Source organism: Sparus aurata, chromosome 23, assembly GCF_900880675.1.
Source record: "Sparus aurata chromosome 23, fSpaAur1.1, whole genome shotgun sequence".
NCBI classification, from domain to species: Eukaryota; Metazoa; Chordata; class Actinopteri; order Spariformes; family Sparidae; genus Sparus; species Sparus aurata.
Genome location: NC_044209.1, coordinates 16,396,731 through 16,420,578, shown reverse-complemented (window position 1 = coordinate 16,420,578; position 23,848 = coordinate 16,396,731). Strand labels below are relative to the sequence as shown.

At 43.9% G+C, this 23,848-nt stretch overlaps 1 protein-coding gene across 2 annotated transcripts in view; it reads right to left on the bottom strand.

The window, feature by feature from the left end:
- prkcab (protein kinase C, alpha, b) overlaps nt 1–23,848 on the bottom strand; it is a 106,039-nt gene that overhangs the window by 57,508 nt on the left and 24,683 nt on the right. For both annotated transcript variants that reach the window (XM_030408357.1, XM_030408358.1), the window contains exon 3: nt 13,849–13,931. In XM_030408357.1, coding sequence (XP_030264217.1) covers nt 13,849–13,931 — 83 coding nt within the window. The remainder of the gene's footprint in view (nt 1–13,848; nt 13,932–23,848) is intronic.

Here is a 23,848-nt window from a genome sequence, read left to right as displayed (position 1 = left end):
TGCCTCTGGCTTGATGTCTCAATTTCTCTTTGCCTCGTCCTCACATTCTTTGTATTTGCTCTCATCGCGCTCACCAGCCCCAATAATTCTCTCTTTTTCTGCGAGCCTCTCTCTTTTGCAGCCGGTCTTCCTTCCTCTCTGAAAATATGTCAGCACACTTCCATTTCCCCATTATTTAAGAGAAGTGACCTACTCCCATTAATTAACATTCCACGAGGAAGTCGGACATAATTGGCATGCGGGGCACGTTGATAAGCGAGATGAATGGTGCTATCTTCGGTGAAATAGTATCTATCTTTATCCCCGAGATGATCGAGGCCTTAATTACTATCCCTTACAAATGCATTGGTCGCGCTGGGTCGGGGAAAAAACTGGGAGGCTAATTACAGAGCCGACTGCGCTGGGGAAATATTTTCTCCATCGGCTCTTTGACTTTGACTCCTTCACCTAAACAAGATTTGATACCAAGCATCCCGTGTGTAACACATCAGCTGTGTGGGCCGGAACGAGCCCCGCAGCTTTAATCATTCAAATGTCCGCTGATATTATGTTGCGTTTTTTGCTGCGCTCATGAATGTTTAACAATCTTGAAACTTTATTAGCGTTGGAGCGGTCTGAGCCAGCCGTCACGCTCAAGCTCTCGAAGCAAATCTTTCTCTATCGTCTTAATTGCCTCGCACTTCCTCCCTCTCCTTGTCCAGGTCTGTGGGGTTTATTTAGGCGGAAGGCTTCTGTCATTGTCAGCCTGCGAGGGGGCTTTAATGAGCCGCACTGTTAATTAGCAAAAGGAATATATCTAACTCATCACGCGTGCTGGAGCAAGCACAAATATACAGTAGATATGAACACACGCACACTGGTGTTGCATAATCACAATACTGAACATGTTTTCTTCGAAAGGAGCCACGTTTCTTGTTTTATTTAAGTATGTTGATGCAGAGAAAGATCGCTTTGAAGTAACAGCGCAGCTTCGGTCGGACTGTGGAGCCAAACTCATCTCAAGGTCAGCCGTTCAGCAAGTCTGAGTGGCGTCACTACATCCAGCTTTCACACATTAATGGCTGGCAGGCGGCGGCGGCGGGGGGGGGGGGGGGGGGGGGGGGGGGGGGGAGACTTCACTGTGTCCAAAAAGAAGTCCAATTGTATGGAAGCTTATGCTAAAATGAGCCTATTTCTCACTTGATTTATTAACTCAGGAAACAGTTTCCTAATGAGTTTGCGGTCTAAATCGCTAGTTTCAGGTCTTCTTCAAAACGGTAAAAATGACGATGATAAAGACGATAACGCAGGGTGCGCTCCAGGGTGTGGCTCACTTGTAATTGACAAGTTTCTACCATCAATTATGTTGGAGACATTGGAATTGGCTGTTTCACCCCAACGTCAAAATACGGTCCTTTCAAAATAAGACTCGGGGCTTCAAAACACTACAAAAATCCCACTAGTCCCACTAATAAACTCATTAAATGCTTCATGGTGCTTCTAGAGATGAAAACTTCCAGGGCAAACTTTAATGCAAAACTTTGACTTTAGTATGTGCGAGTCAGAGTCTTTTTGCACACACAACAACAGGCTCTGATTGACGAGTGTGGCTTTAAGACTGCAGACAAATATGCTGACCTGAGAGAAATGCAAGATAAACACAATTTACTGTCTGTCAAGCCGGTCAAACTACCTCACCGGGCTGCACAGATACACACCGAAGACTTAACAGGCAATTACCACAACAGCCAACTACATTAATCACAATATGGAACAGTCAAACAGCAAAATCAGTGTGTAAATTAATTGATAATTAGTCATTTTTTTTTTTTTGCATAAATGGCAAACCTTGAACTGATTCTTCTGTTTTATATAACTGAAAAGCGAATCATGTTGTGTTCTTGATTGTTGTTCAGACAAGACAAGCAGTCAGGACTTCACCTGTCACTCTGGTTAATTACAAGGGGCATTTTTTTACTTTATAGACTCAATGATCAATGATAACTCTCTGATAATGTAAGTTATTGTTAGTCGCAGCCCCTAAATGTGAGCATAATAAATCACAACGGACAAAAACATCCTGAGCTGTGAAAGGCAAATTCCAGGTTTGTTGGCCCTCTGGCTCAGACCTTTTAAAATCGTGCCCCACCCACTGCTGTGCAGGGCCCCGGCGCTACTGTAACAGCGGCAGGCGTTTGCACGAGTCGGCTGGTGGCCGCTCGACAGCAAAGACACCCCGCTGTGTGTGTTTTGGTAAGGTGGCCATTTCCAGACGCGAGTCGAGCTGCACAGCAGATAATAAGGGCAGAGAGACCCGAGGCGAGGAGAGGCAGACTGTGAGTGAGAGGTGACAGAGTGTTTCCCTCTCCTCTCCGCCGCTCAGCCTGGGGACAGTCACGCAAACAGTGTTCTTCACACTCCAGCGTTTAGACGTGCTGCATTTAGGCAACGTGTCATGTTTTCATTTGCACACCCTGTAAGCAGCATTAAAAAAGAGAGCGTCTGACACGGTGTGTATTACATCTCCGAGCACTCGCGCTCCAGCACAGAAAAGAGGGGTAAACATGGCTGGGATGACGATAATAAAAGGATGCATTCACTGTAGAAGATGAGTTTGACACATTCACTGTGTAATTAGGTGTGTGCAACAACATAGCACACTCCTGTTTATTTACCGTTCACACACAGAAAGCCAGGCGGCGTGGGAAGACCAAAAAAAAAAAAAAAAAAAACTCCTGCAGCAGACATTTTCTGTCCACGTGTTTCAATACAGGAGCACTTTGCCGACTGTTTCCTGCCCTCAGACAGCAGGTGGTAACCTCAGTGTCTCCAACAAGCCCCAAAATTCATCAGCTAACTGACACACTGGTTTATGTAATCAGGCATGAGCCCAATAACTGCAGATTGCAATCTGATATCAGTGATTAAATCAGAAGCTTATGTCATATTTTCCAGCTGTTCAGACATCTGAGACTTTCAAGCTTATTGATTTCTCATAATTAAAACATGAGTTTTAGTGCTGTTTACATGCAGGGTACAAACATGGCATGCTGTGAACTCATATTACAAACTTCACCCAAACTCAAGTATATACAAACTGCATAAGTGACAGCTGCCTTAACTCAACTGAGCAGGATTTTCCTTTTAGTCTAAATAGTGAAAAGTCAAATAGCTACATTTTGAACCAGAAGTTCCATTTCAACTGGATTTGACTCTCAAGGGGAGGTGGAGGCATTTTAATCCTCACTGGACCAGATACAGTGCCTTGCAAAAGTATTCACCCCCCTTGAACTTTTCCACATTTTGTCACGGTTTAACCACAAATGTAAATGTATTTTATTGGGGTTTTATGTGATAGACCAACACAAAGTGGTGCATAATTGTGAAGTGGAAGGAAATTGATGCATGTTTTTAATATCTAATTTTTTTTTTACAGAAAACAGAAAAGTGTGGTGTGCAAAAGTATTCACCCCCGAGTCAATACTTTGTAGAACCACCTTTCGCTGAAATGACAGCTGCATTGGGGTAAGTCTCTACCAGCGATGCAAATATCAAGACTGAAATATTTGCCCATTCTTCCTTGCAAAATAGCTCAAGCTTAGTCTGATTGGATGGAGAGTATCTGTGAACAGCAATTTTCAAGTCTTGCCAAAGATTCTCAAGTTGATTTAGGTCTGGACTTTGACTGGGCAATTCTAACACATGCATATTCTTTGATCTAAAGTTTAAACCATTCCATTGTAGCTCAACTGTGGCTGTATGTTTAGGCCTGTTGTCCTGCTGGAAGGTAAACCTCTGCCCCAGTCTCAAGTCTTTTGCAGACTGGTTTTCTTCCAAGATTGTCCTGTATTTGGCTCCATCCATCTTCCCATCAACTCAGACCAGCTTCCCTGTCCCTGCTGAGGAAAAGCATCCCCACAGCATGATGCTGCCCCCAACATGTTCACGATGGGGATGGTGTGTTCAGGTCGATAGTTTTCTGCCACACATAGCGTTTTGCATTTAGGCCAAAAACGTCAATTTTGGTCTCATGTGACCAGAGCACCTTCCTCCACATGTTTGTTGTGCCCCCCACATGGCTTGTGGCAAACTGCATGGCTTTGTTTCAACAACGGCTCTCTTCTTGTCACACCATAAAGACCCGATTTGTGAGCTGTGGATCTCTGCAGCTCCTCCAGAGTTAACATGGGCCTCTTGGCTACTTCTCTGATCAATGCTCTCCTTGCCCGGCCTGTCAGTTTAGGTGGACGGCCATGTCTTGGTAGGTTTGCAGTTGTGCCATACTCTTTTAATTTTCAGGTGATGGATTGAACAGTGCTCTGTGAGATGTTCAAAGCTTGGGATTTTTTCATATCCTAACCATGCTATAAACTTCTCCACAACTTTATCCCTGACCTGTCTGTGTTCCTTGGGGCTCCATGATGCTGTTTGCTCACTAATGTTCTCTAACAAACCTCTGAGGCCTTCAAAGAACAGCTGTATTTACACTGAGATTAGATTACACACAGTCCATTTACTAATTAGGTGACTTCTGAAGGCAACTGGTCGCACTGGATTTTATTCAAGGGTATCAGAGTGAAGGAGGGTGGATACTTTTGCACTCCACACTTTTCTGTTTTTCATTTGTAAAAAAAAAATTTAAACCATGTATCATTTTCCTTCCACTTCACAATTATGCACCACGTTGTGTTGGTCTATCACATAAAATCCCAATAAAATACATTTACATTTGTGGTTAAAACGTGACAAAATGTGGAAAAGTTCAAGGGAGGTGAATACTTTTGCTAGGCACTGTATGTGGGCACCCCAACCCTAGGTAATAAATACAAAACCAACTTTCTTGGAAAATTAGCTGCTGTAATGTCAGTTACATGTATTATACCTGTTGCCACCTGAGGAGGACATGCTGTGGTAGCAAGCTAAGGTAGCCACTTCCTGAGGCATACAATGCTTTATGGCACATTTTCCACAAAATGCACATAACACTGTGTTAAAAAGACTTGAAAATAATGACTGAGACCATAAACTTATCAGTAAACTATTTATTGAGGTACTAAATCAAGTGAGAAGTAGGTTCATTTCTCATAAGCTTAGATCAAATCAGACTTCTTTTTGCAACCAGTGGAGACGCCCCAGTGCTTAAGCGCATTCATGTATCAGCTTAACTCTTCTTGACATCAGTGTGAACATTATTATCCTGTAAAATCTGAGAAAGCCACTTTAAAAACAACTAACAACAATCATTTTAAGTTGGTGAAACATTTTAGCTTGTACAGTGTACAAATAATGTACAAACAGCTTAATTGCAATAGTCTACTTGGTAATTCAGAGTTAATCAGCTTACTGACTTCTGAAAATTGAATTCAACTTTTATAATTTACAGCGTACCAATATCATCTGTTGCATTTACATGCAGCAATGTACACATGCAATACAACCCGATCCACAGTAAGGAAACACTAGATTAAAATTCCTGATAAATCCTAGAGACAGTAATAACGGATTATGTGTGAATTCCATCATGAACTGAATAAAGAGCTTGTTGCTGCTTTTTTTACGGCACAATATGTTGCGAGGACACTAAAGCAGCATGAACACTTAATACAGTGTTTAAAAAGCAAAACTAAATCTGTTCTTAACCTGACAGTGTCACTGGAAACATCATCCTCCGACATTTCAGCAGCTAAACCAACAGTTGTAACATCTTTTTTAAAAAGTATTTGCAATCTGTGTGAAACGACCAGAGGCTGTGAGAGTCTAGGACATCTGCTGAGCTTAAAGTCCAGTTGCTCACAGAATGTGATTTTTTGACTGAAGTCCTCGTGTCCACAGCGTCGCAGCGTAGCGATCTTACATAACTGCAACGTCTGTGACCTGAAGACCGATCTGTTCCTCCGGGTTAACGACACACTGACAGACACTCTTTCTTTAAGCTGACCTCTCTGATTTACATATTGCAGAGAGTTATCGTCAAGCTAATTCATCGCCCCCCCCCCCCCCTTCGCCTGCTCTTGTGGCAGCACGTGTTTCTGAATCTCAACGCTGAGCTTTAATCTGCTCTCTGTGCACTTCAGCATCGACATGTGGACAGATTTGACATGGCATAAGCTGCTGCTGCAGCCGGCGGCTTGGCTCGCTCCCCCAGCTGTTGCTGCAGGTTAGAGCTGAGCTGCTGGGAGGGTAATGGCTCGAGACCGGCGGGGTAATGGTGCGCGTCGTGGAGGAAGTGTGAGCTACTGTACGCTATCAGCCAAGGCTAATGGTACCAGGACACTTTACTAGGTCACTGGTGAGTGTTAAGCATGAAGCAGACCTGGAATCACTGATATTTGAGCACAGGAGGAGAGTTCGAAAGTAAAAGATGTTGGGGTTAAGGGGCAGTTCAACCCAAAATCTAAAATACACATTTTCCCTTTTAGCTGTTGTTTTATTCATCCATCTAGATCTTTGTCTCTAGTCTACTACACTCTCAACTCTAGTGCGAGTTGCATATATCTGCCTTGAAAAACAATGGAGCTCTATGGCACTTGGCTCGTGGTGCTCAAAGCACCGAAAAAAAATCAATTTGAAAAACTCAACAGCAACATCTCTTTCCGGAAACCACGACCCGTTTACAAAAGATGATCCACGGACTGAGAGCAGCTTTGTGGAGGAACTATTTTCTTTATGTATCCCTGCGCATATGGAAGCGCGCTACCTATCTGTTAAATGGTGGACGAGAGGCTTGATGTAAACACGAATGGCCGAAGTGTAATGTTAGCAAGTCTCATGTCCAAGAGCAGCTGCATGCTTTCCTCTGTGTGGTGATCAGGTTGGGTGTAGCTCTGTAGGAGGAAAATAGGTTCCACATAATTGGCAAAAAAACAAGGTCTATGAAGGGTCATGATTTCTGGTTGAGCTTTTTAAAATGTTTTTTTTTTTTTTCCCCAGCACTTTGAGCACCACAAGCAGAGTGCCATTTAGTTCCATTATATTTGAGAGGAGGCAGATATCTCCACCTACGATATCTCCAAAACTTGGCAACTCACGCTCAAACAATCTGGATTGATGGATAACTAGAACATATAAGAGGAAAAGCATTTTTTGATTTTGATTTATTTGGGGGGTGGGGGGGCAGAATGGACAATGAAGAAATTGTAATTAGTGACCCGATTAGAGCAAAGAGATGACAAACGTCCCCAGAGCCACATTAATGTTCATCAGGCCAGAAGCTGCAGCCTCTTAAAGGTGACAAAACAAAGGAAACACTCAGCTGTCACAGCTGCCAACAGCAGGACCAGGAGAGGGAAGGAACAAGGGACTTTCCCTGTTTCAGCTCACCACTTGTCAATGTGTCAAAGTGATGCAGAAACATGCAGCAGCCTCGACTCTTTTCATCTGACTCATTGTGATGCTCCTGCTCACTCCTTCAGGTTGACAGTGGGCGGATGACAGTTGACAGGTGCTGTGCACCAGGCAATAAACCAGGCAGCCATCTTGTCTTTTTATGTTTTTTATTACCGCATTAATATGTGGAACATCAACAATATGAGCTCCTCTGGGATTTCAGACGTGCGGTGACTGATTGTTTGCTCATATTCATGTCATCAGGACAAATTAAAAATTCAGAGGAAAAAGTGGCCAAGAAGGAGCAGCGGTGAAATATTAGTCAGAATTAGTCAGAATTAATGCAGACTGATAATGTGAGCCAACACTGGCAGCAAATACAACATGAGAACTGGTGGGATGCCATTTGTCAACGCCTGAAAGACGGCTGTGAACTTTGACACTTGGTCAAATTTGTGAACACAGAAAACATGAGGAGGCATCAGTTTATATGATTATTATAACTAGAGGTCTCCATAACTGTGAGTCTGAAGCTTTCACAAAGTGTTGTGTTTGTACTGTAATACCTGTTCAGAACTTTTTTATTCTTGCCCCTGACAATTAAAAAAAAACCTGGAACTGAAACAAAACTAATTGAAAACAAAATTAAAAACTAAATAAAGATAAAAATAATAGTATAATTAATAAGAAGTACACATCTTCCTAATCTTCCTAATTTATTAACTTTTTAAAGATAAATATTAACCAGTAATGTGGATATAATGACTGAGAAGGTAAATGCAAATATTACAGTCGGAGTAAGTTCAAAACATAACACTTTACTGTAAAGTCGTCTTTAAAACCAGGAAAATACAACAAAATAAAATGATAATCAATGTCTAAGACAATATATGGTCTCACATCATGATAACTATATAACATGGATGTTTTTCCCAGCCCTACATTCATTTTTATAATAAGTTTTCCCTTTACACGTGTGATGTCAGAAGCCTCAATTCAAGTCATATATAAGATAAATGTTCTGAGTTATTTAGTTTATTGTATGAAGCTTCTGTTGTTTTGACAGTTTATCTACTTTTTTTTAATTTTTGCTTCCAGGCACTTTGCAGCCTGGTTGAAAAAAGTCATATATATAAAGTTCATTATCATTATTACATTATTTTTAACCAGTGCCTCTCTCACAAAGTCTCAACTAACTCTGAACATTATAACCTTTTCAAACACGGGATTCACTGCAGAATCCTTGTGACTGTTCAGGTGACACTGTTTCCACCCCCTCTCACACTCTCTCATGGGAAGACTGTCCTTTCCGCACCACACAGCCATGATTAGCTGAATTCACACACACACACACACACACACACACACACACACACACACACACACACACACACACACACACATACACACACACACACACACACACACACACACACACACTCCTCAGTGTGCCATTTGAGCTCAACCAGGAGCACTTATGATTCAGTTTAGGGAGAGCCGGTACGTTCTCTTCCTCATATAATTTCCTGATCGCAGTTTCTCAGACCAGAACTGCACCTCCCTCCAGTAATCTCACACAGACTGCAGCTGCATTACAGATGACCTCATTTACAGCTGATAGATCACTGCTGTACTGGAAACAGTTGAGCTGGACGGTCTCTTGCAAGAAGTTTATTTTAAAACGTTATCCCTCTGTGTCGATCGGAAATAAAAACATTTCCCCTCTGATTAGGATGTTGATGAAAAAGGAAAATAAGAGTATCAAGTATATTACTTGGAGGTTAAATGCATATTTTTTATTTGGTGATGTCCTACATGAGAAAAGGTTACAAATCAAAGTAATATTTCAGCAACTTTTTCCCATTTTTACCTTTTGTAGGCACTGTAGAGGTGCCAAATCACTGCTTGCTTTCCTCTCCTTTCTTTAGCGACATCCTCATTTTCACAGGATCTAGTGGCTAACGATGCATCTCACTCCGCTCGTCATTCCAATTAAGCCGCGGGTGTTTATTTCAGCGGAGTCAGAGAGTCAACAGGCCTGAGTGCCGATGTAATGAGTAGCAGAGAGAGAGAGAGAGGAGCCGGGCTGTAGTAGTTTATGTAGATACTTGACGAGGAGTTTGTAAGAGAGGCTTCACGAGTTGCCCCACTTCTGACTGTGCACTTTGTAGAGTGTTTGTGGTTAAAGGTTTAACATCTGTTGCACATCACCGAAGGGCAGTGGTGGAGAGTAACTCACTAGATTACACACTGTGATGCAAATGACGTGATTGTGATCTTAACCTGCCAGTGTTCGCAGCAGAGGTCTGTAAAGCACGCAGTTTCAAGTAAGCATTGAACCAGTGACCGCAACATCCCCAGACTCCCTTAACAAATCGCATGATTTTGAGAATTGTTGTTCGAGAAGAAATTTAACAACCTTCAGTGAAATAGCAGCAACAGACTCTAAATCAGAAGTGCCTTCTTTTACATTCTGCATTAAATGCAGTACGTTTGGTTGCGTCCATCCTTGTGAGAGCGTGAGTGTTTGATCAGTTGAACCGTGTGTGGTTGCAAAAAGGAAATGTTGGATTTTGGTTAATGAAAGTGTGGAGTTTGAATTGGAGCGTTATTTACATTGTACACGAGCCAAAGGGATTAAAAAAGCAGAGACAACAACAGTAGCTATCGTGGCTAAGAGTGCTGGCGCGCGTCCTCGTGTGTAACGCTCGTTTCTTAGGCAGAGGGAATCTGTTCCTGGCAACGTGAGGGATTTTTAGGATGCTTGTCAAGCTGGGACCATGTGAGACTAAAAGAACGGGTGGCGTCCGATGAATTCAGTTTCATTGTCGGCAGAAGCCTCTTCGTGTTCTCCTGGCACTGAATTTCTGTCGTGGAGGAAAAGACTATATGTCGACTGACTGATGGCTTAATAATAATAATAAAGCCGCAGTCCATCTTATTACTTTCCTCACAGCATCGTTGTTGTACTTGGACTGAGCCCCGTGCCATTCCAGTTTGACTACTTTGAGCAGTAGCGTAGCCAGAAATTCAGGAGGGCCCGTGGTGTGTGTGGTGAAAGTGATTTGTAGTTACTTTTACTCTCTTTTTCACTCAAATTCTCGAAACTCTCACAAACATGTGAAAATTGTCCCGCAGTAAGACGAACACACGAGACGAACCAAACACAGTGGGTGGGATGGAAAAAAAAAACAAAAAAACAGAAGCTTTAGTCTAAACTACACGAAACGCATGAAAAAACGCTCTGCCGCAGTGCCGTTGATGAACGGGGCGAAAAAGACAGATGGTCGCAAAGAGGATTTGCCGCGGAGAATAACAGCAATACAGCCATGTAAAGCGTAATCTCCTCGGTCACAGCAAACAAATCTGTGCCTGAAACGAAGTGATATTACAAAAAGGAGACGGAGAATATTCTGGACAAGATTGATCTGCTGAAAGATCTCGGTCTATTATGTTCATGTAACCTGGTTGTGCAGCCCATATTGTTTCTCTATTGATGAGTCACCTTCATTCACTGCTTCCAGAGTGATCCTTGACTGATAATAGAGCACTATTTACCACCTACGCCTCACAATGTGCTGAATGAAAAACAGAGAGCGAGGGAGAGAGCTACTTTTCACTCAGATGCTAATGCGAACACCTCTCTCTCGTCTCCGCACCGTTCTGGGAGCGGATCAAAGCATCTGCCATCGGACAGATGACGCCATTCACGCAACGACGGCGGCCCAGGGGTCACTCACAACCCACAGTGCAAAGGGGCCAGAGGGTGCGTGTGTGTGTGTTTGTGCCCGTCCGAGCCTTGAGCCAGATTCAGGCAGTCATGACACCACGCTGATTCAGAAGCAGAGGGTGGAGGAGCGTAGATGGAGTGATGGTGATAGAGAGGGACGGATGGATCGGTGTCTGTGAGTCACCGCCGCTCACTCTGAGGCCCATTAATCAATGAATCGGCTTATTTTTTGCAGCACGAGTTTGGATCGTGTTTGTTATTTTTCTTACTGTGAATAAATCCACGAAAAGATCAACGAGGAACTGATTGATCTGATGTCGGTGAACTGTTGATGATGATAAGCAGGTTCTTTGTACTTTGATTTGAGTCCTGCTGCTGTTCACATTCGAACACACAAAATATGTATTGATAAAATGATTAGGCTAAGTGAACTTCTACAGAAGTGATTTTGATTGTTTTTTCCAGTTGATTAAATGTCTGCCTGCCTGTATGCGTGTCTGTCTGTATGCCTGTCTGTCTGTATGCATGTCTGTCTGTATGTGTGTCTGTCTCATGACAAATTTAGTCAAAATGATTGCATCACAGCTGTGTAAGATGCAGTCATGAAGCTTTCCAGGTGTTTAGTTGAGATTAAAATGAAGACTGAGCCTGAAGATTTGTGTGTTCTCATACAGAAACACAGTAATCGATCTTACACCAGACGAGCTGGATGGAGCTTTTTGGAGTTGCTGCGACACGGTTTTGCTGTAAAGCTCGAGATATGCTTTCTGGACTACGAAACCTCACCCCGACGGTGATTACATCATCACTACATTTTTAATTGTGGGTGAAGTGTTCCTTTAGGATTCACGGTTTATCGCCTTGGAGACACTATAATGATACCTGCCTACGATCCGTCAACATACCTGTAATGCTACACATGCTGTATAGATAGCACTGAGCATCATGTGCATGATCCACTGGAAACAGACATTAGTGGATATCAAAGGTGAGTTGACAGTGTGGTCTGCAGTTAAACTGAATTATGCAGCAGAAAACGGTTCTAATTGAGAGAAGTGCCGAAAATTGACAAAATTAAAGTGAAAAAAAGTTGCTTTGCCGTGTGTGTGTGAACCAGTCCCGTATCATCATTTGGAATTCAAAGAGGTCCGCCCCCAAAGGGCTCTCTATTCACTCAAAGCCAGTCAGAGGATAATGGGCACAAAAACAGGCAGACAAAAAATTCACAATGGGTACTTGAAGCCAAATAAAAAAAAAAAAAAAGAAATGTAGGTGTGTGTGCGTGTGAGAGATAAAAGAGAGAAGCAGGAAGACAGACAGACGGAGCTGAGGAGATGCACGGTTGAATAACAAGAAGGCAGCTCAGGAGTGATACAGAAAACGAACAAGGGCATCTTGGGAGGAGCGAGAGTAATGAGGAGGCGAAGCCAATATGGAGCTTTGATTAAAGTTTGGTAAAAGCTTTTTAAAACAACGTCTGACGTTATTGAACAGAGTATCTTCATAACAGTTAATCAAATGTACAAAAGGCAGTGGAGCGATTGAAAACAGACATCTTGGTGTTGGAGGATATTGGTGTTGGTTGTGATTACGTCTTCATTGGCTCGTTGTTTTTGATGGAGAAGTATGGGGGCCCATCCTCTGCACATGTTATTGGCTTGACTGCCTTAATAAAGCTTGTTGCATGTAAGTCCACAGACATCAGTGCGTGACCTCCATCTCTTATCTAACCAAGGACAGATACCCGCTCCCGGCCGGCGGGGAGAGGAGCCCGAGGTCCGACTGTTACAGCAGGGTCACACATGCACTCCGGAGAGAGATCGAGAGGGAGCACAGAGGTCAGAATCCAACACTGATAAAAACGCCTCCCACCCCGCTCCCGCAGAATCAGATGTGCTCGAGGGAAAGAGAGGAGGCTAACGAGGGACAACGATATGACGCCTGATGTGAGGAAGCCAACAGTCGATGATAACAACAAACAGAGAAGTTGTGAGATATACTGCAGGTCGAGGGTTGACTTCTCTCATTAATACTGATACGCTCGAGTGTTGTTTGTTGGTCAGCGCGAATGGATTTTCTAGCCTTTAATCTGTAAAGACGAGAGAGGCACCATGATCATTTTAAATGTGATGTCTGTTTCAACTTCGACGTTGTCTATACTAGTAGACAAAAGGTGCAGGTTTTCCTAGAAGCTTCTCTCTCCCAAAGAAAAATCACTGCTCCTGAACGCCTCATCGGTACTCTTCGTGACATCACACTGGTGTCACCATATGACACGTTTTCACATTTGCATAAGTATGACAAGCAGACATGTAAGAATTGATTTAGCACAGCTGCTCTGTTGTTAACGGTGCTGGCTCAGGCGTGTGTCAGCCGACCAATCAGAGGAAACTGGGTATTCAGGAGGGGGGGCCTTTAAAGAGACACACCTGAAAATGAGCATGTCTCCTTTAACTTCAACTGTTGAACCTGTTGAGGAGAACTTGACGTCCTTTCGTCCATCTCTCAGCACACATTAAATCTCTGCTTTTTTTGCTTTTAGCTCAGCTTTTTTGGCTTGTTTTGGTTTGTTTGACATATGAATGGTGTTCACATTGATGCAAAAAAGAAAAAAAAAGAAAAAAGGTCCTACTCTGCACTTCTGTCACTCTTGTGTGAAAATGCAACCACTTTAAACACAATTCCTACCCTTTCGGAAGCATATTTTTAATTTTCTCCTTCGTAGACATACTGCAGGCTGCCGTTGAATCATAAAAGTACTGTTGGGTGCAGATAGATGCACTCAGGTTATGCATAAAGTACTGACAACTTACGTCTGTGTCAGGACCCTTGTCAGCTCCGGGACAGGAGAAGGTGACGAACTCATGGCAGCGTTTGTGAACCACAAAACAGCACACTGTAAGAAGAGAGAGAAAGAAAGAAGACGGTTTTATAGCAGCAGAGGATGACACAACACTGTGGCCTTGTTCTTAAGTGCACATTAAGCTCATTCAACCACCAAATCTGCCTCTTCAGGGGAAAAATTTAAACACACTCGCACATAAAGTATGATATCCTAATTCTGTTTGCTGTTTTACTAACAAGTTGTCGAGAGACGGAGGGAGCAACCGAGGGGGGAATGCAGAAAACGGGAGAATGTGCGCGTAAATTATCATCAATCAACCTCAAAGAGATTCTGACAAGCCTCCCTTGTGTGGACGCACAAACAAATGCAGACCGACAAACAGACTCGCATGCACTCCCACACTCACACCCACACAGAAAATGTCACTTCATGATCTCGTGTGCTCCGCAGCCGCCGGCTCTGTACAGTCTGCTGGGTTTGATTACATCATTGTCTCCCAGTGATCTGCCCCCGACCAAAAGTGTCACTCAGCGCTGACACGGCCGACATGACACCTGACGCTGCTCTCACGTCAGCCACACTGGCATTTACATTTGGACGCCACCGTGGATCTGGAGGGAGAGGCAAAAAAAAAAGAAAAAAAAAAAAGCATGGACATCTGTGACAGCTAGATCACAAGCTGACTCCCACTCTGACTCTCACTGTATTTTTTCCATGCCATTATTTAAAATGCTTTCTTCTTTCTGATTCTCGCACAATCTGTCTGCTTCGCTTGTTGTCAAGCTGCCTGTTTGTTCAGGCGCACTTTTGTGCTCCACCAACGGCATATTTGTGGGGTATTTGTCTCTAAATCTGCCAGCTAAATTGCACTTGCCAGACAATCTGACGGCCATCGGTTAAACAACAGAACTGAGCCTCCCTGAGTCCAAGAAACAGCAGGAGGTTCAACTGTCCACGCAAAAGGCTCTATTGTATCATGGTACTCGGTTAATTACATCCATTTCAGATAGATCGTATCATCATCAGTATTTTAAGCATAATGATTTTCTCCATCATCATAATCCTAATCCAGCCCTGCTATAGTCTGTGTATGTATGTCAGAGATGGATATTGCTTTGCCGCCGCTGTGGTGCTGAGCCAGTGGCGGTGTACAGTACGAATCCATCTCTCTCAGTAATGAAGTAGAAATGAGGTAGGGAGAGAGGGAGGGGGGTAAAAAAGCTCAGCAAAATAGTAGCCCAAAGTGATTTATCCATGTTCTCAAGTCATCACCTGAGCCATTTGTCATTTTCATATTGCACAGGGGTGGGCCAGGCACAGGTGTAAATGCAGATGATGAGAATTTCGAGGGCCCAGTGGGTGGAGAATGTTAGCGGCTTCGGTCCATGGATGGTAATGTTCAGTCTGTTGGTCCACCACTGTGGTCCAGACTTAAGTATCCTGACAGCTTAAGATGGTTTGACAGGACACTTGTACAATCATTCAATGGATGAGTAAATCCTTCTGACTTTGGTGTTTAAGGAGGTTAAAATCAAAGCTTTAGCCAAATTTCTCACCAACCACTGGATGGATTGCAAAAAAATATGGTTTACAGTTCAGTCATCATTCTATCATTTTGTTGATCACCTGACCTTCCCTCTCGCTTCATAGCAAAGTGTTGCCCAATACTCCGGTTTATCCACAAGAGGAAGTCACTGGGGAAACAATTACGGGTGACACTCTCAGTGCACATACATAAGTAAGTAACACAAGTAAGCAATAATAATAGTGGTAGTAGTGTTCACTCAATCAAGTGGCTAACCTACAGCTTAATAAAAGGATGATATGCCGTACCAATCACTCTGAGAACGAGGATTATCGTTCGCAGCATCGCAGCCACAATTGGCGCCACGTATCACATTAGCTGGGAATAAGGTGGCTATCACATAATGACGTTCCCGTTCTCCACATCTGCGCTTTAAGTTATGTGCTAAATAGCAACGTTAACATTAAAGCAAGCTAAACTAAGGTGGTGAACATGGTAAACATGACCTACTAAACATCAGGATGCTAGCACTGTCGTTTGAGTGTGTAGCATTTAGTTCATAGCACATCAACATAGTCTAAATCAGGACTATTAGTATTTGAATTCATTTGTAATAATCGAGAGGCTGCAGCTGTATTTCAATGTGGCAGACAGTATTAAACATTGAAGGTCCATTGTGTAGGAATCAAAAGGATCCATGTGAAGAAATTAAACATGATATTCACATATACTGTATATCTTTAATTTATAACAGCCTAAAATTAAGAATCATTGTGTTTTTGTTAACTTGGTCCGCATCTGGTTCTGAACAGCTACTTTAGAAGAAGGTGAGGTGGGCTGGAAACAATCTGAAGCTACACCATTAGATGCCACTTACATTAATATGTCAAAGCTCTGTTTATGACTCACCAGCGAACAAAAAGAGACTTTAAATTGAAACTCTGAACACTAGTTTATTTCAAATATCGGTGGATTCAAAAGGGGACTTGAAAGGATTCAGATTTTCATAAGGAATTCACGTTACTGAACCTTCAACCCTGGCCAGCGCCATTAGCCTACGTGACATTTCTCTTAGTACTCTGAGCAGAACGTATTTGTGTACTCCTAAGAGTAGCCTTATTAATGATCTTTTAATAAATATCAAAAAGATGAGGACAATAACAGAGGGAGCAACCAGAGATGAGATCATTCTGTACTTCCTGAGAGACTCTAAAAAAACAAACCAAAAAAACCCAACAAGATTTTCTTTCTGTCACTGCTAAGTACATTAGCAACTGTTCGGTGTTGACCTTGGAGCTTTCATACCCACTTCAAATCCACCTCCCAACTCGCCCTGCAGTCAAATTTTGAATCCTCCCAGCCCACATCTTGCCCACTGCGCTGTCGGTGAAATTAAGCAAACATTTGCTAGCATGTAGAGGAAGAGCACGAAACACACCAAATCTGCTTTGTGTATTTTTATAGTTCCACTCATCAGGATTAACTCCATGCAAACCATCAGCGTTCTCTCTTTCCTCCCAGCATGTGCCTGTTTAAAAAAAAAAAAAAAAAAAGTGAATCACAGGCGTAGTGACGTCCGTCCTCAACCCTCCGTGCTCACACCTTCAGCCACACGCACCCACTCGTCCATCGCCCGCCGCTGTTCGGTGCTGATCTCGGGCCAGCTTGAGTGCGTGCTGGTGGTGCAGCCTGGAGCTGAGCACATTGACTCGCCACTGATCTCAGTTCAGAGGTGAAGAAGGACCGTTAAGCTGCGTATAGTGGAAGAGATGGATCTAGTTTTGGACTGTGTGTGTGTGTGAGGCAGGCTTACCCAGACTTAAACAAGACAGAGAGATGTTTTTCCTGACTATAATCCCTAGCGTCGACTTTCGTGCACGCACACACACACACACACACACACGCGCACACACACACACACACACACACACACACACACACACACACACACACACACACACACACACACACACACAATAATCTGAAAGCTGTCTTAAGGAAGCAGGAGCTGCGTATGTATGCTGCGGTTGCTGAAACACAGAGGCACTCTGGGAGCAAACGCGATGTTATATGCAACCAATCAGGAGGAAAGCTGGGAAGGCGCCTCGCACACCTTATATTTACACCTCTCACCAAGGGTCGAATCGTCATACGTTTCTTTAGTGCTCAAAGGGAAAAAGAGCTGGAGGAGTCCTTAATTAAGACTTGTTTTCTTGCTTATTTTAATGCCACTATAATAAATCTTCTCCGTATGACTCAGGCACAGAAATCTGCCTGGGAAGTAGTAAGAAGTGTCTCCAGATGGTTTTCGTCCTCTCAGGGAGAGCTGTGTGAGGCTGCGGGAGCAGAGGGGACACAGTGACATACTGTATCGTCAGGGATGTTATGATTAATTACTATGTCTCTTTGTTTCACCAGCCCGTAATTGCATAAGCGTAGAGATAAGGAGCTTTGGTATTACAAAGCAGCTTACACAACACAAACGCTGTCTTGTGACTGTGGGGAAGGCAGAAAGCGCATCATATCCAATGTTTGTATTCATACTTGCTGTGCCTGTGTATATAGGTAAGGCCAATGTTTGCACACTGCTGCACACTGTGGTGGCATTCCTACACCTCTACATGCCCAGCTCTCCACTCCTGATCCTTTAAAGTGTGGGTTTAGCCCCAGCTAATCTGGTGAAATTGGTAATCTACCAAGCCAGCGTTAATAGAATTATCCTGTGCTGTTGCCCAGATGAAAAGCCTGCGGTGGAGATAAGGGAGAGGGCAGGACACCTGCAGAGCCTCGACTCAATACCTTCCAGACACATCCAATTGATCCGGGCTCCCAGAGTGCATCGGAACACAAAGAGGAGCAACGCTTTGATCTGTGATCCACAGGAGGAAAAGAAGGAAGTGCGCGAGAGGATGGCTGAATAGGCGGAGAGGGAGGGAACCAATCCTCAGGGGGTTTAGGGTTCCTATGACGGCAGAGATGCCTTGAAGAGAGTCAGAAATGTGAAATGTGTTCAGACAGCTGTCGTGCTCTGACATCTACATCACATTAGCAGCAAAGTGTTGTTGAGGTGAAGTTAGATAGGAAATTCAGTGATGCAGGGAAGAGGCATGTTTGCTGGCCGATCTGGCAGCCATCATCTTTCGGTTCAAGCCAGTCTTAGATGTGTAATAGGCCCGTCGAACCACTAAAGGACAGCATGAGTGTCACAGAAGTATGCGCAAGTACGAAGATGGTAATGGCTGAGACCAAAGGACGAACATGGAGGGTTGTGGGTGAGTCACAGGAGTCTCACCCCAGGGGAGCAGAGTCGGGACCCTGTGTGAAGCCAATAACCAATGGCCACCAATCTAGCCAGGGTTTCTTCCTGTCTGACAATCAACACTGCTTCTCAAACAAAGGATGGGGGCGTGGATAATAGTCGTGCGCAATTATTACCATCGCAACCAGACGAGACAGAAGTGCTAATAAACAGTATATACTACAGCTTTCACAGCTGTCGAGTCGCAAAGCAGCCATCTTGGATTCTGAGGTTGGGGTTGGTGAGGTTCAACTTCAGGGGGCGTTCCAGGTGAAAGTGCTGACTAGGAACTCAAATTCTGACTTCAAATGGAGCGCGCAACAAAACTCGCATTGTTTTTTTTTTTACTGATGTATCTAATGTCTACCAAAAAAACACAGACGTTATTTCAGGCATCTTATCAAAAACTACTACTTCAAAAAAAACCAACTTTATTTTCCAGACAGGAAAAACAGAAGTGGAAAAATGCGAACATATTTCCAGGTCTTTGCACTCATTCGTCTTCACTCTCCTAATTCATCACCTCTCTCTTCTTGCCACGCACTTTATATAAACACAGACAGACAAGCTTCTTCCTGATCCTGTAAAACGCTCCGTTTGGCCCCGTGTTATGGCTCCGTGGTCTTTCTGCAGATTGTTTGTCATTTCAGCCAAGAAAAATGACAGGAGGAGGAGAGGAGAGGAGAGGAGAGGAGAGGGTGAGGCTGAGGCTGAGGGTGAGGGAGGTGTGTTTTCCTCTCTCGGTTATTTTTAGTCTCGATTCTGGCCAAGGCTGGAACAGTGTGTCCTGAACCCCACTGTGGTGGAGAAGTGAGGGAAGACATTTCCTCTACACCTCTTCACCTGGCCAATGGATGCTATAAATAAATGGGCGGCAGAGCGTCTGTGTGCGAGCACAAAGACATATCTCAGGAGCATGTGAGAGAACAGTGAATGATGAGTGAAAAGCTTTTCCCGGCGCTGTGCGAGCGCTGACTGAGAGAGGTGGAACGAGCTGAAACGAGCTGAAAGAGGAACCACGGGGGGAAGCGAACAATGGGCCAAATAGAGGGACCGTTACCTCCGTACAGCAGAGAGAGCTGTACTTCTAGGTGTGTCAAGTTCTCATCAAATTTTGATAGAGCTCAAAGAGAAACTACACGCGTCCGTTGTTTACCGTCCTGACCACTTCCACTAGCTTTCCTCTCTCACAACGAGGCATTTCATCTGCACATAAAAAGGAACAACGCTCTCCTATGTCCGCACTCTGAGCTACTTGTGTGTATGAAAATGCATCTTTCCGCATAATCAATGCCAGTATCAGCAGAGGAGCATCAACTTTATTACTTCATGCATGTTTTATGTCTCTTCCAGAGGGCTTTAACAGGGTGCGACCTCTGAACTCCTGCCACTGCGCTGAGTGGCAGATCTGAGATTCCCAGAGCCCCGGGTCACGTAACCCATAGCCACCAGCTGTCTCTCTCTCTCTCTCTCACTCTCTATCGACTAGTGGAGATCGAGGGCCACAGTTGGAGGGACTCAGTGACAGTTTGGACAGCCAGAGAAGCCATGGCAATATATTGGATGATATTCTATATTCCACTGCCATTCTAGTCTATTATATACCGTCTATAAACACTTACTCAGTTGAGTTTCCAGAGCATATCGCTGTATAGACCGATATAACGACACAAATACCACCACAGAACATTTTATGAGACCTCATTGTCAGTAGGGAAGGTATCTCTCTCATCACCGCGTCTGGTCGATGATCTTTTCACCCGCCAATCAGTCATCGGACGCCATCCGTTAAACATCCCTCTGTCTTTGAAACCCACCACCTCCCCATCACCACCTTGTCCCTCAGGATGATTCAAGTTTCCACCACCCGTGTCTAAACTCCGTGGGACTGCCTGTCTCCCGTCATAACGGGCCTTTTCCTAATGAAGATGCACCACACTGATCGTTCTTTGCTGTTATTCAACTCAATAAACATCGTTATATCGACATCCAGTTGATCTCTCCATTTTGAAATCCATTACAGCCGCCCTTTTGATATTTTTTCTGGCCATGACTGACTCACTTTGCTTGTCTGCTCATTATTTTGGTGCCCAAGCAGAGCCCACAGATCACCGGTGGGAGGTTCATTCAAATGAGGCAGCGAAAAGAAAGTTGCTGATATTTTGTTGGAAATAAACGTCTCGGATGTGGTAAGTCGGTAAAAGTGAGTTAATTAGACCTGCAAGCAGGTATCAAAGGCCCAGGCCGCCGGGACCTGTCGGGCTTGGTTCGCTAGTCAGTCATTTTTACAGAATCTTCTGTGGACAGCTGTTTTTTAGACAGTTAATTGAATCTCTTAATTACCTTAAAACACTTGTCAGCGGCTCGTTGGTTCACAGGTGCAAACTGTGGCAACACCAGCCATGTTTGTATGCAAGTGTGTCACATTTTCTGTCCAAATATTGAGAAAATCCACAAAGGAAAATGCAAATAAATGCTTCGTTTCCATCTATCTACTGTTAAGTGATTATTAGTAGTTGGTGGCGCTAATTCTCCAGGCAGAAAGCTGTTTCTGTACCATTGCACAAGAAGAGGGCTTATCTTTGTTATCTTTGCAAGAACTTACTAGGAAAAGGTGTTATTCTACCTCCCACTAACTGCATTGACTCTTTATCAAGAAGGCAGAAACTACCTCAGGTGAGCAAAACATTTTCTATTTTTTTTTATTTTGCCATTCCCATCAAGTTTTCAGAGGGCGATACATCAAAATGTGCGTAAGAAATAAGTCAACGGGAAATATGGCTCCTCATTGCCTCAGCATCACAACATAAGCCTGTCCTTTTCCCACCACCCTTGGGAGATGCAGTACCTGTGATATAGTGTATCCCGGCGAGCAGTGTGTACCAGCGGAGAAAGGAAATGAACAGAGCGGCAGCTGCAACAAAGGCCTGGAAACTCAATTTCAGCACATGCATTCAATAATGCATGCTATACGCACATAGAGGACAAAGACGTACAGTAGGTACACGCACACAGAGTTACCAGTGAAAATGTGACCTTGAAGGCAACAATAAAGCCGTCCACAAAGACCGCCGATGGACTGAGTAACAAGGAAGCAGAGAGGAGAAGAAGAGAGAGGGGGATGGGGGAAAGAACAGAGCAGAAATGACCGGACGGAACGAGAAAATATGACGATGAGAACGGCAAAGAAGAGCGAAACTGTATATATACAGTCGGGATGCAGCTTATTCTTTCACAAAGCAAACCTCACAAAACTCCCTGGACTCCTTTGTGTTCTCAGAGGAGACTATGGGAACCTCATGACATCTGATTGAGAGAGGGTGGGAGGGCCTTCAGTGGAGGTCAGCTTTAATTTGGCCTCGTCAGATTACATCACAGTGCTTATGGTGTTAAAAAACCCCACCTCCTATATCTCCTCCCACACGGCGCCGCAGGTTGACAGGAGATGGTAGTTATCACCTTGGCTCCCTGTCCTCTGAGATCTGTGTTTGATTATGCATGTCTGGGTAGCTTGTTAGTGCAGACACAGGCAGTAAAGATGATGTCCCCGGGGAGCACGCTGGTTTTGTTTTCTGCATGTTGCGGTTTGTTTTTACTCCCTTGCCATCAGAGAGACACCGGAAACAGCCACAAGGCCTGTTTAAGCTTCAGCATCTCCTGGGTGGTTCAAACAAGCAGCCCAAGATAATAAATCTCTTTTATCAAAAGGATCTGATTTTATACAATGCTCATGTCAAAGCGCTAACGACGAGGATGGTTTGTCCTCCATTTCAGTCGAGACTGAAATATCTCCAACGCTGGAGGATGATAGACAAGATCCTCGGACAATTCTTCAAGTGCTACGGTGAGATTGACATTTGTGGTTCCCAGTTAAGTACATCATATTGTTTCGTTGATCCTCTGGTTTTTCCTCTAGCGCCTCTGGCCTGCATAGTTGCCACTTATCAGAAACATCTCAGCATCTACCAGATGGTTCAACAAGTCTTTGTACAGACAAGTCAAGACTTTGATGCCCTCCGTTTTCCTCTTGCACCTCCATGAGGCTGACATGTTGGGTTCTTACTGACGTATCTCAACAACTGTTGGATGCTCAGAGGATGAATAATCAAACTTTGACTTTTCCCATTAGCCTTAGCACGACTTCTTCACGGCTTCTAGCTAATCAATATGGTAACATGTTAAATGAAAAATATACATAAGGACACATACACCCCTGGAATACATTATACATTATTACAATACATTATTTATGAAAAATAGGCATGTAACATGCATTATCATGCATGTCATGTATTATCGGGTGATATGCAGACCGACACGCACAAACACACAACATATGCATGCAGACAACACTTGTATGAATACACGCTTTGCAGCCATAATAGTGTTTGTATTAAGAAATGGCCACAGGGGGACTGGATCAATTATTCTGAACTACAGGTGGGAGTGTTTGGGCTGCCAGACATGTCTGAGTCACACAAGGGAAATAGTGATACTGCCTCATGAATTAAATATGACTCTGAACACAGATGCACACACACACATAAACACACAGGTTTAAGTGTACACATACTTGCACATGAATACACATTCATGCACTTCAATTTATATACCAGCACAGATCATTTCACGCTCATTCCAACAAGCAGATGAACAGACACACACACACAAACACACTTCTGTCGGACAAGACAGACACACCGTCAAGTACACTAGCTGCATCTGGTCCAGGCAGTGATGTATCACCTGCAGTGGTCTGGCTCAGAGCCCCCCGTGTCTGTGTATCAGGTGTCACAGTGGTAGTAATGTAATGAGTCTGGCTAGCTGTGGTCCTTGCAGAAGGCTGACACTGCTGCACACAGACAGGACCAAATTAGATCGTACAATAGACCGGCTACCCATCTATGGGAGGTGTTGGGAAACACACATGCAAACACACCCATGTGTAAAAGAGCTCGACCACAGTCACACGCCTCAGGTGACGGCTTTGCTTACGGGGGACTCCGTGTGCCGCAGCCCACACAGAGAGAGCAGGCGGTCAGGCAAAAGGTCACAGCCAAGTCTGGTGCCTGGGGGGCAGCCTGATAACACACATCAACATCAGAGCATCTTCCACTCCCGCGGCACTGCACGTCCTTGACTAAT